Raw genomic sequence first — 17,021 nt, 5'->3', positions numbered from 1 at the left:
GAGGAGAAACACAACACTCTTTGCAAATGGCCCTTTGATCGGTATTAAAAACAGCTCTCAAAGTTCCTCAAGAGTTAAGAATTAGTGGGGCAGGGGTGAGGGGCAGTTTAGATACGGGGTTGGGGGGAGGGGGTTGTAAAATATTAAAAAGTGCTCTGCAACTAATTTTTTGTCTTTTTGTGTGTGTGTGTGTGTCTATGTGCACGTGTGTGTGCACACAGAGCCATGCACAGCCACGCACCTACACACACACACACACGTATATACATCTCTAGAGACACATACATATATGTATGTACAGATACATATAGATGTAGGTCTGTATAAAGTTAAAAAGTTCTATAGGATATGATTAGAAGAAGTGTCCTTGGAAGGTCACGACTGGAGAGAGTGGGGGGGCCTGTTGGGATGGCAGATGGGGCACTCGCCCTCCTCGGCGCAGCTTTCACACAGCACTGCGTGTTGGCACGGTAACACCACCCGGTTCTCCTCCTGACACTTAAGGCATTTCACTGACTGCATCTGAAATACTGCCTGCAAGAGAGGGGGACAGGGCACAACGTCAGCATCAAAGTCACAGAAGCAAAGGGGTGGCTGCCCTCTGCTCCGTGGTTTGGGGAACAGCAAGGAGGCAGCAGAGGAAGGACTTGCGGCTGTCCTTCTGTTCGGCTCCTGAAGCAAAAGCAAGGCAGCGAAGCACTGATGTCTTGTAGGACCTTTAGGATCAACAGAGCAGCTTGGACTGACTTAAACTCTGTGTTTTAGGCACAAAGAACATTTGGTAGTTTCCTGTAAGTTGGGTAAAACACACTTGGCAACATCCATATGGAATTGCTTTGATAGCCTTCTGATTTCTGGCTCTATTAAAGAAAGGGGGGAGAAAACTGTGACCTGTAGGGGCAGAGAGAGCAAAGCCCTGCCCTGCACACCCCTGGCACTCACCTTATCGACTTTCTCCAGGTTTGCCCGCAGCTGCTTCTGGAGGGTGTAAAGTGAAGAGAGTGAGAGCGTTTCCAGCTCAGAGAACGAGCGCAGAAACTGAGGGTCCTGGCCTGTGTGGATTCTCTCCAGCTCCTCCTGCAGTTTTTTCACTTGCAGCTCCAAGGCTTCCCTCTGCTCCCGGGCCAGTTCACATTCCATGTTAGCCGTGTTGGCGCGATCATTTGCTTCCTCTGCCTCCTTTTTCCAAGCATCACAAGCCTACAAGTTCCAACAAAGAGAGTAAAAGAAGCAGCCTCAAAATTCAGCCTCCAAAAGAGAATTCCTGGCAAAAACATTCATTTCCATATACTCCTCACCAGGAGGAGTGTGCTCTGTCCAATCTGCCCTGTTCCCTAATTCTAAAACATCCTTGGAGCTCTGCTTCAAAGTGCTGCTCAATCCAGACACCCTGCCAGGCTGAGCTGTGGCCCTACATGTTTGGCTCACACCTTTAAGGGGGATGAACTTTGCAAATTGTCAGGGATCTAAATCAACTGGCAGGTCTAAGAGACTGTCAAGCACCTCAGTGCACCTGTTATGACACTTGGCCTTGCACTTCCAGCATCTGAAGGCATCAGGCACAGAGATTCAGTGACTCTCCCCAAGGCAGAAGAAAGAATACCAACGCCTAGAGAATCTGTCTGTAAACCCTACAGCTCTTCTCATCACCTCAACATCCTGAGAGCTTGTTAAAGGCTGACACCTTCCTACCTCCTGTACACTGCTCAATCCGTCATCCCAGGAGTTGCACAAGTACCTGTTTGGCTTGCTTCCAAGACTCTTCCCACTGCTTTATTGTGCTGTTGGCCTCATCCAGCTCTTGTCGTAGCCGTGCCAGCTCCGCAGCACCTGGACCTGACAGAAATGCAGGTGAGGTACTGGGCGAAAAACTCCCCGAAGCAAAGTGTTCCCATATGCTGCTGTTCATCCCATTTAAACCTGTTTCACAGGGAAATAGAGAGGGTTATGTCACAGGTGCTGGCAATTGCCCCATTTCCTCCCTACCCCTGTGAAATCCAGGATTTAAAAAAATTGTGTGCATAGGAAAAAGATCATCTTTCATCCCCAGGTCCCAGGAGAGTCCATCATAGAAAGGCTTTGCAAGGGAAGAGTCACATCACTAAGCCTCCTCTTTAATGATACAAGGAGGACCCAAGAAACTGAGTGGAGAAACTTTTAAAGCAGGCTGTTTTCAGGAGCATTGATTTTAGAGCAGAGCTGACTGCCAGCTTGAATTTCATAGAGAGTCTCTGAAGTGCTTACTGCCTTCCCACTTTCCTGTGCAGCACAGCCATCAGCGCTGGGGAACAAGACTGGTTCACGCAGCCAACCCAGGTGGTGCTTTCCTTTTGTGCTATACCTGAAGAAAACTTCTGCTTTTGACTCAGCTTGGTGCTCAGAAAGCAGCCTCACATCCCAAACAGTGAGACTGGAACACATCAGCATCATTACTGCTTGCATACGCAGCAAACAGGACTAACTGGAAAACCCTGCTCATAAACAGGTGGAGGCAGTGGTACACACATCAGTTTCGAACCCTGCAGAACTCTAGCATGAAGCTAGAGGAATTAGACTAATTAACCACCTCCCAATTTTAGCTTGTTCTAATAATTTCTCTTTTCAAGAAGGCTTAGGAAACAAAGCAATAGAGTATTAGTTGCAAACAAAATTGGCTCTTTTTCACTTGTACTGTTTTAAGGACAAAAATGTTTTTACCCAGAGGAAGCATCCACACTTTGCACTCAGAGAGGAACTAGAAGGGAAAGCTTATATTGAGCCCAGTCTACTGAGTGATGTGGACTCCTCTGCACACAGACACACACCAGTTTGATGCAACAGCCATTTTCACTTAGTGGTGCTCACCACTGGGTGTGGACATTCCTCAATCTAGTTGCATTTGACAATTCTGACCTTACAGCAGCTGAACCGTGTCTGCAAGCAAGCCCTGGGGCCAAGGGCTAACCCAACACCACTTACTTGCCATCTAGTGCCAGCCAAGACACCAACAGTTGTAAGAAAACAGCTGAAAAATAGTAGCTTGTCTTCATTAAGGGCTTAGGTGTTGTTCAGCAGAGCAAGGAGGGTTCCTCACTGGCTCAGGCCACTTACCATGGCTCTGCTCTGAAGCACACTCAGTTGAGAGCAAGAAGTTTTCATGCAACCTCAACTCACGCTTCGTTTTCAAAGCATGCTGGCAAGCCACAAACCCTGCCATGATGCTGACCAAGCTCATCTCATCACTTCTTTTTTACTGTTTCTTTCCACCTGCTGTTCTCATTTCATGTTGGAAGCAGCAAGGCCCTCTGGCCAGGATTGCCTTCTCTGCACGTTTCACATCTAGCACAGTGGGAACCAGCCCAGGACTAGGTATTTGTAACTCAACTGCAAGACAAATAAGCAGTAATACAGACACCACACACTACCTTACATGCATTCAGCAAGTCACAAGGAATAAATTCCAGTTTCCCAACTGCTAGGTTCCTGTTTAAATATCTTATTCAAAACCTCAGCAAAAATGGTTTGGTTGTCTTTATTTATTTTTTTCCTTAAAAAATGGGAGTATCTAAATGTATTTCTGCATTTCCTGCAGGTCTTTGAGTTTTTATTTGTATAACTGTACAGTTAACACATAAAACTGCTTTGCTTATTTCTTCTGCAATTAAAAGCAGGCCTTTATCAGCAAGTTTTCCTTTTCTCACTGAATCTGGGATGAACAGCCAGCCTCACCACTAATTAACAGCAGAAACCCTCTGATGTCTTTTTTTTTTTTTTTCTTATTACAGTAACTGTAAAAGCTGCTAAAGCCAAACAAAAGAGCAAAGGCAAGACAGGGAAGCATGGTTTGGCCTGTGCAAACAAGGGATGCAGTTACCCAGATAAGTGTATGCAGAAATAGATTACAAGAGCATGTAATCATTTTATTAGGTTAAGCTGAATAGCAATGATTAAAGTGTATCTCAAGTTGGAAGCAGCATTATGTCTAGTATCAACCCAGAGAACAAATATTTACTAGGAGAAGCAAGCAGAGCCAGTGTAGCCTTGAGCTGTTTTACATCTCAAGGTAATCCTGAATTTTAATAATAAAGTAGATTTGGCCCCTCGGTTCCTAGCTGAAGCTCTGAAGCAATTTCTCCTCCCTTCAGTCCCACAGACAGGAAAGAGATCCCCAAGAGGAAAAAAAACCACAACAGAAAAGAAAAGAAAAAAGAAAATAAAGAAAAAGGAACAAAGCTGGAACACTCAATTTTTGCAAAGTCAACTGCAGCTTGCCAAATAGGGGGAAAAAAGTACAACAACCCAAGCCTGCTCTGGAACTCCCAGGCACCAGTATGACCTACAAGCAGTCCCAAAGGCAAGCTGCAATCCCCACCTTCAGTGAGCAAAGCTGAGACAGTCAACTCTGAACTTTAGGTGAAGCCTCAGCACAGCACTACTGGCAGAAAAAGGCAGAGCTCTTTTCCCCAGAAAGGCATCATCAGAGCAAATCACTTAATCTATCTGTCCCTTTTTCTCAGCCTAGAAACATGGGAAGTAGAGGAAACTGCCCCCTTGTCCACAAGGCATCAACTGGTTTTTGTTAAAGCAGCTTCTAGTGCTGTTGCTGTTCTCATGGAGGGAGAAGAGGTACAAATGGCAGCAGTGAAAGAACACATTAAAGCCAACTTAAAAGAAAATACTTACATGGCACAGACAGGCATGTACATGGGACACACACACTGTGCATTTACCTAATGATCCATGAGAAGCTGATGTCCCCAGGAATGTGTTTTCTGATTGGCTTAAGTGTCCCTGGGGCTGATGAAGGAAATGCGATGAGAGGCTGACCGGTGGAGAAGGAGAGGCAGAGTGAAAGGAGGCAGAGCTTCCAAGGGAGCCGGGGATATTTACAGGAGCAGAACTTTGCAGCAAACTCCCACCTGGACAAAGAACACACAGAGAGGATGGCTATGTGTGACCATGAAGTATGGGCCAGAGCACAGCGCAGGAGGTCAGAGCAGAAGGTGTTAGCTTCCCTCTCTCTCCTTCCTAAGCCCCCTGGGACTCCCTCTGCTTCTTATCAGGCTTCATTCCCCTCTCAGCCTTTAAGAGGGGCTGCAGGAACCAGGTAGGTTATGACCCTCCAGAGTGCCATGGACTAGTCTTTCATCAGCCAAAGCAACAAAAGGTTTTCTGAGCAGAGTTCAATCCCTATCAGCCTAGAGAAGATGAATTTGGTACCTGGTGAAATATTTTGTAACAAAAAACCCTCACTTTTAAAACAGGTGCCTCTGCCTTTAATACTTCCAAACAACCTGTAGGAAGAAGACTAACATGCTGGGTCATGTCATGATCTTAACCAATAAAAAAAAAAAAAATCTGTGACTAGGTTTAGCTGGGTTAGATGTACTTGAGCACCTGAATTTACCAGTAATAAAAATCCCCCGATAATCAAAAGCCCATGCTTCAGAGACAACACAATTCCCTCACACACGAGGTCATTCCAACCAATTTTCCTTTTTGGTCTCTCTCTTTAGGTCTCTTCCAACCAAAACGATTCTATGATTCTGTCTGCCACTCACAGACTGAGGGAACAGGGCATTCCCTGCTCTCTCCTGATCTCCCTTTTTAGATCACCAGGTAACATCCAGATCTGATGTGAACAGAGGGAAAAGGAGCATGGAGGATCTGTAGGGCACTGCAGATGGGTAGCAGCAGAAGCAGGGCTATCAGCAGACATACACAGTAAATTCTCCCACCAGGCTCTTATTTGTAGCAGGGAAGTGGAAGTGATAGTCTTTAGGGTTCCTTCCACAGGTCCCTTTCTACCTCAACACAGCTCCAGGCAGTGTAGTTCCCTTGGAAACCTTCTGATCACTAAAGTCACCTTTCATTCAAAACCTGCCTTACACAGCAAGGGTAGCCAGAAACTACAACCACATCCAGACAGCTATGAGACATTTCCTGTTTCCCTGGACACTCAGAGACAGGTAGAAGAGGCTTTAGCCTACCTCCACATATTAAAATGAGACAGACATTACAGGAATCAAATCAGCAGACCATGATGACACTCTGTGACAGATGGATAGCATTACCAGGTCAGTGAGTTTCCTGTTACTGCTAGGGAGAGTTTATTCTGCTTAAGATGCAAATCATTATGCTTTGGCCTGTTTTTAAAAGGTATCAGATGCCTTCTAGAATCTACTTGCACAGTTTAAAAAAAAAATTAAGAAAAAATAATACTCAAGCAAGCCTCATTCAGTCTCAAGAAACACCCCCAAGACATCAGGGTCCAATGGTAAGAACTCAGCTCTGCTAATTATCAAAGGCAAGGTCTCACTTCAAAGATGCTCAGTGCTTGCCAGAGTTTGTTATGATTGCTGTTGTAACCAATGCTATTTTGGGGCTGGTTTTAGAGGTTTGTTGGGCTGGCTCCACTGAGGTGACTGGGCAACACTGATTGGCAGAAGATAAAGAAAGCTCTGTTGCTTTCATGTACCTATCATGATGCCACTCGTGTGGGGCACTGTGCTGCTGTCAAATGTCTTCTCCAGGGCAGCCACTCCGAATTCATTCAGGTCCAGGTCATCCAAGGCAGACTCTGCCAGACACAGAGGTACCAATTATGTTATAAAGGACCAACAACTTCAAGAGATAGGATGGCCCAAAGAGCCTACATGCAGAGGAGCCTTCGCTCTCTATTTGTCAGTCTGCACAGCCCTACTCTCTGCTCTATGCAATGTTCTCCTTCAGCAGTTTGGCAGAAGTGCCATGGGCAGCTTTTCCCTTGGGGTTCTTTTGCCTGATCCGATTTCTCTTTGTCTCAAAGTGCTTCCACATGTTACAGGAAAAGACAAATTCGATTAAATAACAGCAATTCCCATAATTCTTCCCCAAACTGCCCTTTCAAGTCTGTCCATAATACGCCTTAACACTGGCTTATGACATGTCTGGGTTGGGCTTTCTCCCTACTCTGCTGAAGAGCAACTCAAATCAGAAATACCAGTAGAGGGGAACACCTGGAAAAAAAAAAAACATCTCTGAGGTTCAAAGATTGGGCAAAATAAAGAAAGCTTATGAATGCCTGCAAATGTTACACCTATTTGAATATGCCTCATCACTAATCATGATCAGTATCATTCCATCCCACACATGCCCACTCATTTCTATTATTATTTGTAGCCAATTAGTGAGATCACCTCAGAAACGTTAGATTTAAAAATAAATAAAGGAAGCACAGGTGACCAAAAAATCCTGCACCTATCTATGGAGTGATTCCATTCTTTGGACTCTCCTGTTCTTCTCCGTCTTACAGCCTCTGTCCTACATTCTACAAAGGACAAGTCCTTACTATCTACCTGGTGGTGGCCCTCACTGTAAAACTGTCATTTAGAATGGAAGGGGTTGTAGCTGTGGAAAACGCCCCTGTGACTTCCTGCCTACTCCAAGACCTCTTCTGTCACTTTGACAAACCTAAACCTAAGGCCCTTTACACCATCTGACATTTTGAATAAGTGGCTCAGAGGCCTTCTGTTGGTCCCGTGGGTGAGTTTCATCTGTAATGACCTGCAGAAAACATCAGATGTGTCACAGGAAAAAAAAAAAAAAAAAAGAAAAAAAAAAAGCTTACAGCCTCAGGAATCTGCCAACACTGACAGAGATGAAAAACTGGAGTTCACTGGAACCCCCACACTACTCCAACTCTCATACCTGGTGATCCATGTCTGAGGAAGCCCTATTAGCATGAGTGAAAAAAGGCAAAGTTACCTATGACAGACTCAACGGTGTCACTGGTTGGGTAGAAAGGAAGGGCATTGGCATTCATGCCTGGTATGCTGCTGGTGCCGGCAGGGCTTGGTGGCGTTGCAGCCAGACTGGAGGTGATACTAGAGGAGATGCTGGATGTCAGTGGGCTCCCCACTGGGAGAATACCCAGTATGTCCTGAAACAAGAGTTTTAAAAGGGAAAGAGGGAGGAAATAAAACATCTTCGTAGAAGAATCCCTTCAGAAACATGCAGGAATAAGCCAAAGATCAGCAGCAAACCTGTTCCTGCCTGCTTCCAACCTGACAGATGGCTGGTGCTACCACTGGGCTGGGGGTGGGGGAGAGATTAACAGCTTTCCTTTCATTTCTGCCCACTGCTCTCTGCTCTGTGTCCCCCCGTCCCCCAGTATTACAAATACCCTTCAGGCTCCCCCAGAATTAACTTCTGCGACCCACAGGTTGCATGCAATCACAGGGAGGGGTCACCCAATCACTCAACGCAGACTTAGTTCAGCACATGACTTAGAACCTGATATTAAATTCTCTTTGCTGAATCCTTGAACTTAGATGACTCCAGAGATCCATTCCAGCTCAATTTTCTGTCATTTGGAGACAATCTGCAGCACGGCCCAGGCCTTTGAATCTATCCTCAATTCACACAGGTCTAGCCATTCACAAATAACAGCTCCAGCAAATCATCCCATCTTCATAAAGTAATCCCTCAAGCTGAGCATCCCTAATGGTGTCTGGACTGTCATTTACTCCCTGAAGAGTTGTCTGGATCCACACAGCTTTCCCATGTCCTCGTCTGCAGTGCTGCAAGCACCACACTATGTTCAGAGCCCTGCCAGCAGTACTGTACCTGTTTGGGCTGTAACAAAGGTTGCTCCTGGCTCCTGTGTTCCAGTGAGTGGGACTTCATTTTTGCTTGCTGCAGTAAAGAAACAAAAGATAAGGAGAGGAATTAGCAGCAAAATTAAAAATGGCTTTGCAGAGGCCATGGGAAACACAGTCCCCTCCTCTCTTACAACCTGCTCTGGGCACAAAAGAATTCATAGGATGGGAAAAGCAAAGTAAACTGAAAACACTCCAAGTAATTTGCTTTCCAAGACATCACCTCTGGAGTTATACAAAGCCTTGTGACAATTGCATTTGCTTTCAATGCTGCTATAAGTTCTCTGCTAGCACAAAGGAGTTCTTAAGAAGCAAGACCAAACATGACTTATTTTGCCTTGCTATAAATAACTCATCAGGCCTGCCACTATCTAAAAAAGGCCAGAAATGGTGAGAGGCATATTTCTTAATGATGTAAACATTTTTCAGCCTTGGGAAAACAAAGTATTTAGATTATGTTTTCCCCTCAAACTTTGCCAGCTCCCAGCTAGCATTGCAAAGTAAAATACAGTGATAACTTACATTTTAAAAGCCACATCATCAAAACTGATTATAAAAACAACCTTTTCTCCCATCCCTTAATACAGAGCTCAAAGCCATGAAACAGAAGTGAGATCAAGGCTGTCTGGAATTGCAAAACTGCATGAATGACAACATATCTTTGAAATTCCACTATCTAGCCAAAAAATTCAGCTGAAGGGCTTTCCAGCTCTATAACCTTAACGGTTATCAAGCCTCTTGCCTCACAACATGTCCATTCTGAGCTACAATAACCACAGTTGAGAAGGAAGTGGCCTCATCAGCTTGCCAGTGTGTAATGGTCTGTTCTGCAAGCCCTGCTGTGCTCTTCCTATGCTGCTACATGGTCAAGGCACAGAGAGATCAAGTACATCCTTTGGGCACAGAGAGGGAGCAAAAAAGTGCTGAGAGTCAGGGCTGCTTGTTTACTCACTCTCCAACCTCCAGCCTGAATTATATTCCAGACAAAGTCAGCTCAGAGGTGCTTATGGCACATGCAGGCAGTCCCCACCTCCACAGGGAGGTCCAGGCATGATGTCCAACATCAGCACAGGAGACACCAAGCTGACCTGAAGTGATAGGTCTTGACTTGTTGGCTTAAAGAGTCTTACGAGAAAGTTAAATGATTGCTGGGGAGGGATGACATAACCAGACAGGCGAAAGAGCAGCAGAAGAACTCATCCCTTTGCTTTCCTTAATTAAATCATCTTCTCTGCTCAGCTGTATGCCTATGGGCAGATGGGGAGGAGGTCAAAGCCTGAATATGGATGCATAGATCCTTCTGTGGTGGGTATCGCCGCCTCACGCTTCCCTGAACAGCACAGAGCCTGTTTACACGCAGCAAAGCTACCACTGAACTGAGGGGGCTTGTTTTCCTTTGTGTGCAACAGCCACGTTAGGCTCCAGCATCTGTGTGTGTCTGATAACACACTGCTGCCTTCCCCACACACCCCTGCCCTGCCTGACACTCATCTACTATCGACAGACATCAGCAGCTAAAGAGAAGGCACAGACCTGGCCATGCCCCCCCCTGCACAGAGGCTTCCTGCCAATGGAGCTAGCTGGCTCTGCAGCAGTTAAGCCTTACTGGAAGGGGTTGGTGGTTTATTTGTGTTGTTTTTTGTGTGTTTTTTTTTCTTTTTCTTCTTTTTTTCCTTTTTCTTTTTTTTTCTTTTTCTTCTTTTTTCCTTTTTCTTCTTTTTCTTTTTTCTTTTTCCTTTTTTTCCTTTTTCCTTTTTTTCTTTTTCTTTTTCTTCTTCTTCCTTTTTTTCCTTTTTTCTTCTTTTTTTCTTCTTTTTCTTTTTCTTTTTCCTTTTTTTCCTTTTTTTCCTTTCTTTTTTCTTTTTCCTTTTTTTCCTTTTTTTTCTTTTTCTTTTTCTTCTTTTTCCTTTTTTTCCTTTTTTTCTTTTTCTTTTTTTCTTTTTCTTTTTCTTCTTTTTCCTTTTTTTCTTTTTCTTTTCTCTTCTTTTTCCTTTTTTTCTTTTCTTTTTCTTTTTCTTCTTTTTCTTTTTCTTCTTTTTCCTTTTTTTCTTTTTCTTTTTCTTCTTTTTCCTTTTTTTCCTTTTCCTTTTTTTCCTTTTTTTTCTTTTTCTTTTTCTTCTTTTTCCTTTTTTTCTTTTTCTTTTTCTTCTTTTTCGTTTTTTTCGTTTTCGTTTTTTTCCTTTTTTTTCTTTTTCTTTTTCTTCTTTTTTTATTTTTCCTTTTTTTTTCCTTTTTCTTCTTTTTCTTCTTTTTTTTCCTTTTTCCTTTTTTTTTTCCTTTTTCCTTTAAGGAGGAGAAAAAGTGAATGCATTTCTAAGCCAGTCCCCATTTCCCTTGCCTGGAATTCATGTAACACTGACTGTCACCACTAGGCCAGCCTCCTTTTGCTCTGAATACCATGAAAAAGGGCAAACATCTAGACAGAAAAACGAAAGGGCAGCCTGAAAACCTCCAGCTCGCCCTGCTGCAGTCAGGGCATAAAACAAGAGACATAAATTAGGAGTGAAACTGAATGTTTTCTGACCAGAATGGAACAAACCCACTGTACTGTGTGTCAGGACTTAGGAACAACTCCAGGTCAAGGCATTCAAGCCCTTCCAGTGCAGCCAGCATTTTTCCAGCGTGCTAAGTCTTTTGGGACTCAGGAAAAGTATTTTTAGCTTTAATTGCTGGCTCAGCCTTACCAGAAACTCTGTGGAATCTATTAACACAGAAGGTGCATTTTTCATTCTAGTAAGATAGAAACTATTTGTACTGAATCTTCAGAGGGAAAATGAGAAGCCCAGTGCAGAGCTGGGCCAAAGGGTCTCTTAAGTTTTCAAATAGAAGTGAACAAAGTTAACTTGCCTAATTATTGGTCTGATTTACAGGGTATAGGAGAATCTCTGGTGCCCACTGCAGCCAAAGGGAATTACAGAAAATTTTAGAGTAATAGCAGATTAAAAGAAAATTAAATCAGGACAGCTATGAGACACCTAATTTTGTCTATAGAAGCCTAGCATAAAGCAACTGTGATTAATTCTGTCTAGATCTTAATAGTTGCTTATTCCAGTCATTCAGCACAGGGTTTTGCTTAATTAAAGCCACATAAGTAAGAAGCTACCTGAATACAGTATCTTTGTAGCACAGCCTGGACTTCAGACATAAACGCTCATCATCTGGCCCTCCTTTTCAAAGTCCTATTCATGCTCCATCCCCTTTCTCCTTGGCTTAGGCTTGCTGCCATTCTCTCCAAAGCAGGGCCTCCCTGGCACCCTGCCTCTGCTGGCAGGAAACAGGGGTTCTCTCAGTCCTTTGCCTTTGGGTTCAATCCTCCTTTGCAGCAGAGGCAATAGGGAAGGGGCACATGTTTCTGCTTTTGTTTCTAAACAACTGCTACAAGCTGCTGTGCCCACAAGAAGTGCCAGGATCACAGCATGGTCTGCTCTTTGCCCCTAAAGATGTGTTGCATCAATTTGCAGTTTCCTCAGCCACATCCACGTTAGGCAAGACAATGGAAGCATTTATAAGGAAGCGTGCATGCATGCAGCTTAATCTCTATTTGTAACTACATCACTTTAATGAGACTAAACAGTTCAAGACTGGTCCTACTGCAGAGTTTGGTCACATTTTCCTAAAGCTGGAAAAATAAATAAAACAAAAACCCACAAAGTCTGCTTCTAAATCTAACTGCTTTATGCAAGATCTTGTCTGGACAGGCCATTTCCCCTGTTTTTTTCACAGTACTGCAATATTAACACAGCAGTACAAGCTCATTAAGGCTACCTGCTTTAATATGACAGACAAGAGTTCAAGTCATCACTGTTTTCAAGCAACAGAGATCAGGTATTTTTATTCCTTTTTATATTTAAGAAAAAAAAGGGAATTTACAGGAAATACTTTTGCAGGCACCTCTTCATAAAAGTAGCTCTTTCTTCCCTTTCCATTGCATTTACAAACCCAGTGAGGAATAAAAACTGGGTTTGGGTTCAGCTGACTTGGAAGGGATGGACAGAGAAAGTATTAATTGTAACATCAAGAAAGGAAATTCACAACAAGAAGGCAACTGTGGAAAAGCTCATGTGTGGCAGAAGAGATGGAAGCAACTGTTCAAGGCTTAGGGAGTCTGAATAAGGCATGACACCAAGAAGGAGAAGACTGAGGAAGCAGCAAGACAAGACCGGGATATCCAAAAGGGATAAGAGGGAATGTCATTGAAGACACAGGTTGGGTAAGATTGCCAAGGGTTCTTCAAATGAGAATGAGGAATTCAAATCTAATACAGAAGCCACAGGAGAGTATCAGAATGATACAGCCAGAAAAGCAAGAGACAACTAACAGGACATTTTTAATACACTGCAGAAATGAAGGGTGAAAACAGAAGACAAACCAAGTCATGGAGATCAAGGTAAGAGTTCAGAGTGAGAACAGAGAAGGAGGGATGAGTTTCCATGAGACAACACAGCAGAAGAAACAGCAACTCTTGGCAAGGACCTAATAAGGAAAAAGAGCAAGAAGTGATATGTCAGAAGCTACCTGGGGGGGGTGTGTTAACACAGGACAGAAGTTGAGGGATTAGGAAAACAAGCAGCAGCTTAAACTCCACAAACTGAGTGTGATGGCAGCTAGGCAGACAAGAACAGATGGAAGATGGAAGAGACTGGAAGGGAGGTTGAAACCAACAGCAGAGATTGAGAACTGCTGCTGAGAATCGTGCTTTCTCATTTCTGATCCTTGAAAATTAGAAACACATTCAGGCTACATGGGGCAGTTTCTCATTCCTCCTCATCCCCCCCCAGCTCTTCCAGCCAGTATTCCCTACTAACCTGGCATTTGAAACTCTTCAAATACTCGGCCCCCACCTGATCTTCTCGCTCAAACCCCGGTGCTTTCTTGTAGCTGCCGGTTGCTGTTACTGAGTCTGGAGGAAAACCAATGGTCTCCAAGCTGTGTGGCTTTCCAATGGCACCAGGAGGAGACCCACATATATTAGATGGGCTTCCGAGACTGCTGTTCCTACAAAGAATCTAATAGAAGGAAGAAGTGTCAGGAAGAGTACAGCTGGCCAGTTGCAATGACTCAAGAGCAGAGGCATCCCAGGGAAGAGCTCATTCACTTCACTGTTTGTGTATCAAGTATACTGAGAGTCAACACAAGCTTCCAGGAAACAGTCATTAGGAACCAGGAAAAAGCTCCACTAGATACTGGATTTATACAGTCCCACCATTATGGTTTTATTGTCCTTACTTTGTACTGGAATGTAGTCTTATAGAAAACAGCCTACAGATCTAGTGACATTTATTCTTCTCGAGGCCTTAGATGTGACTGGATAAAGTCTCCAAACCTGACAAAAGCTCTCTTTGCTTTCCTTAGGCCACAGTGGGTCCTGTCTGCACTCTGAGCAGCACTGTGAAACCTGGAAAGGTGCTCTGGCAGGCAGAACAACCAAGCATATCTGAGCTATGTGCAATACTCTATGTTTCCAGTTGGAAATCTGAAAGTTTTAATGCAGGCACAAGCCAAGTATCAATAGTTGCATTAAAAACCCCAGGGATTTCCAACAATTCCATTCTCTGGATTAATACCAGGGATCACAATCACATGCAACAAGGCTAGTTTTGCACTGTAGATGAAGCCACAGACAGCAGCAAAGGAGATTATGATGAGTTTTAGAGAAAGGGCTGACCTGGATCAATGCAGATATCCCACTTCTCTGGGGCAAGAAATGATCTGCCTGCACTGGCAAGCACAACTATGCTTCAGACATTATTTAGACAGCTTACTGCTACCACAGATTCAAATGTGGCACAATCTGGGCTGGCATCAGAAAGAAGGAGCATCCTACAGTGTTTTGGTTTTATTTTTGTACAGGCATTCTGCTGTCCACGCTTCCCTACAGTTGCAAAGATACTACTCACTGTGGTGGAGGTGGGGCTAGTTGGCAGAGTTCCTGATTTATTCCACACCTACAGTACAAATACAAAACAGAACAGGCCACGTGAGGCTGGCTGCTAGAGGGACCTTTTTCTCTGATTAATTCATGATGTAAAATGATCACCAGCAAAGCCATATTTGTTTGCAAGCTACATGCAGATGCCCTGTGGAGTGATGAAGTCACAGCAAGACATGTGTTGCCATTTGGCACATGTCCAAGGATTAGGAAAGATTGTTTAAAAGACTAAGAGCTTGATATGGAACAGACCTAAATGGTCTGTTAAATGGAAGGTATCTTCAATTTCACTTCAGTTTTCAGAGAATTTAGATAACATTCACAAGATGAAAGGGTTTTGCTTTTAACTGCTTTCCAAAGTCTTATTTAGTGAGAGAAAATATTGCATCCAGACTTTTCAAGATCTGTTTGGAATTCTAGCTGCAAATTCAGGAGAACTATGAACTATTAGCTTGGCTTGTGGCAGTAATGAAATCAAACTAGCAGCTTCTCTTTTCAAAGAGAAGGAACAAGGTAAAACAGAGGTCCTAGATGAGTTCACCTCATTCTGATCAGTTTCAAATGAGTCACACTCAAAACCTTGACCAACCATCTGAAAAGGTTACACACCTTATCAACAGCAGTGCAAACAGGAAAGACTTAAGCAACAAAAAAATAAAGATCTCAGCAAAAATGAAGTGGTCTTGCATTCCACAGGCTTCTTACCCATCTGTATCTGCTCAGCATTTAAAGATCTCCCTTCCTGTATGTACAATTAAACTAAACTACTACCAGTGATCTGAGGCATTACTTAAATACATTCCAGAGTTTAGCTGTCTCCACAAGTAGGAGAGGGAGGGAATCAAGGATATCCTATAATGCAACACACAATATGCACAGGCTAAGCCTCTGAGATTACATATGTAAACAAACTCCATTGTAGTCATGTACTTTAGATGTTACTGGCTCACAGCCTTTAATTGGAATACTTGGAAACTAAGCCAAATATGTACCTCCAGACAGGAAGGAGTTGGAATTCATGTGCAGATGTATTCCACTTTCCTGAAAGGACCTCAACAAATGCTGCACAGAAAGGAAGGCTTTGAAATTGTATAGGTGAGCTACCAAATTGTATCTACCAAAACAAAGAGATCCCTCTAAAAAGCGTGGAGCTGAGATCTAAAAGGAAAATGTCATCTCCTTTGGGCTTTTGGATACTTGGGACTTCTCTTCATGAGAGAAAGAAGTGACTCGGAGAAACTCAGATTTCTAAGATATGGACAATGCTCCCCCAGAGTGCTACATACATTGCTAAGGTCTGGGGCATGTGGACTGGAGGGGCTGACTGGAACAGAATCACCAGCTGCTGATGGCATGTACATCACAGGGCCTGTCTGTGTGGGGCTAGACACAGCCGAGGACTGCTGCAGGTCTTCACTGAGTGCAGGCTCTGCAAGAAATCAAAGCACATGGAACGTTACTCAAAGATGCACAACTGCAGTGGAGCACAAGACAGTTAGGAACAAGAACACTTGGATATTCTGGAGAGAAGAAATATTCCATGTCCTTAAAAATAAGGAGAAACCTTATCTGGCAAATGGCTACTACTTATCTAATACTCCTTACGTTATTCCTGTCATCATTTGCACGCTTTCAGCCATTAATGCTGCTCCAAAAGTATCCTCCCTGCATGAATTGTGTGTTACTCATTCAGCTGTCTTGAACTGAAGGAAGAGCTTCCTTCATTGCTGGGCAGAAAGTTGGTGGGTGCATTATAATTAGCTGAGGGAAGTAAGTTTCCATCTGTGCTCATTACAAACTATAACCAAAAAAAAGACCTGGAATAGCATGCACCAAAAAAAGTGTCATTGGCTTGGAAGGTAAAGCAGAGATGCTGTAGCCTTGTAGTATTTACATACAACTCAGCATCTTCACTAAACTTATCTAACTGACACTATTCTGGCATCACAGTATCTTTAACACACTGGTTTCAACGTGTTTCTTGCTACCAATCAGCAAAACCCATGCTAAGAGCAAATATAATAAACAGACTCCTGTGTTATTTTAATTGAATTAGGCCCTCAGTGTTCACCTTGCTAAGACAGGACTAAAGATACAATTCCCTAAGACAGCACAAGAAATACCCAGGTTGGAATGACCTAATACCAATGAATGTTATTCTGGCTTTGAAGCAGTGTACTATCAAGTGCAATGATCTTGTTAGGAGTGAGGCATCTCCTAAACAAAACCACTGTGTCAGACACAGGGGAGATTGCTAAACAGTGTTGCTACATCAAGATTTGATTCTCTTAAGCTTGCTGGATTATCCTGTGTAGTTGCACTACTGTGTTTTGGGCCACCATAGCCCACAGATTTAGCTGTAATTACTGCTTGTGACAGGGCTTCTAGGAAAGGAACTGCATAACCTGCAGGGAATTTACTCTCCCCATTCCATGACAAAGGCAGCAATTACTAATTCCATCATTTACAAAGGA

The 17,021-nt window shown here is 43.4% G+C and overlaps 1 protein-coding gene across 1 annotated transcript in view; it reads right to left on the bottom strand.

The window, feature by feature from the left end:
• Window positions 1-259: 259 nt before the first annotated feature.
• The window catches only part of UNK (unk zinc finger), a 42,414-nt gene continuing 25,652 nt past the window's right edge, over window positions 260-17,021 (bottom strand). Inside the window, exons 8-16 of the mRNA XM_054394103.1 lie at window positions 15,834-15,976; window positions 13,424-13,624; window positions 8,587-8,655; window positions 7,726-7,900; window positions 6,458-6,559; window positions 4,710-4,898; window positions 1,739-1,920; window positions 943-1,200; window positions 260-534 (exon numbers count right to left, since the gene is read on the bottom strand). Coding sequence (XP_054250078.1) covers window positions 376-534; window positions 943-1,200; window positions 1,739-1,920; window positions 4,710-4,898; window positions 6,458-6,559; window positions 7,726-7,900; window positions 8,587-8,655; window positions 13,424-13,624; window positions 15,834-15,976 — 1,478 coding nt within the window. The 3' untranslated portion in view covers window positions 260-375. The remainder of the gene's footprint in view (window positions 535-942; window positions 1,201-1,738; window positions 1,921-4,709; window positions 4,899-6,457; window positions 6,560-7,725; window positions 7,901-8,586; window positions 8,656-13,423; window positions 13,625-15,833; window positions 15,977-17,021) is intronic.

Source organism: Indicator indicator, chromosome 29, assembly GCF_027791375.1.
Source record: "Indicator indicator isolate 239-I01 chromosome 29, UM_Iind_1.1, whole genome shotgun sequence".
In the NCBI taxonomy this organism is placed as follows: domain Eukaryota; kingdom Metazoa; phylum Chordata; class Aves; order Piciformes; family Indicatoridae; genus Indicator; species Indicator indicator.
Note: the sequence above shows the minus strand (reverse complement) of the source record. Positions and strands in the feature narration are given on the sequence as shown.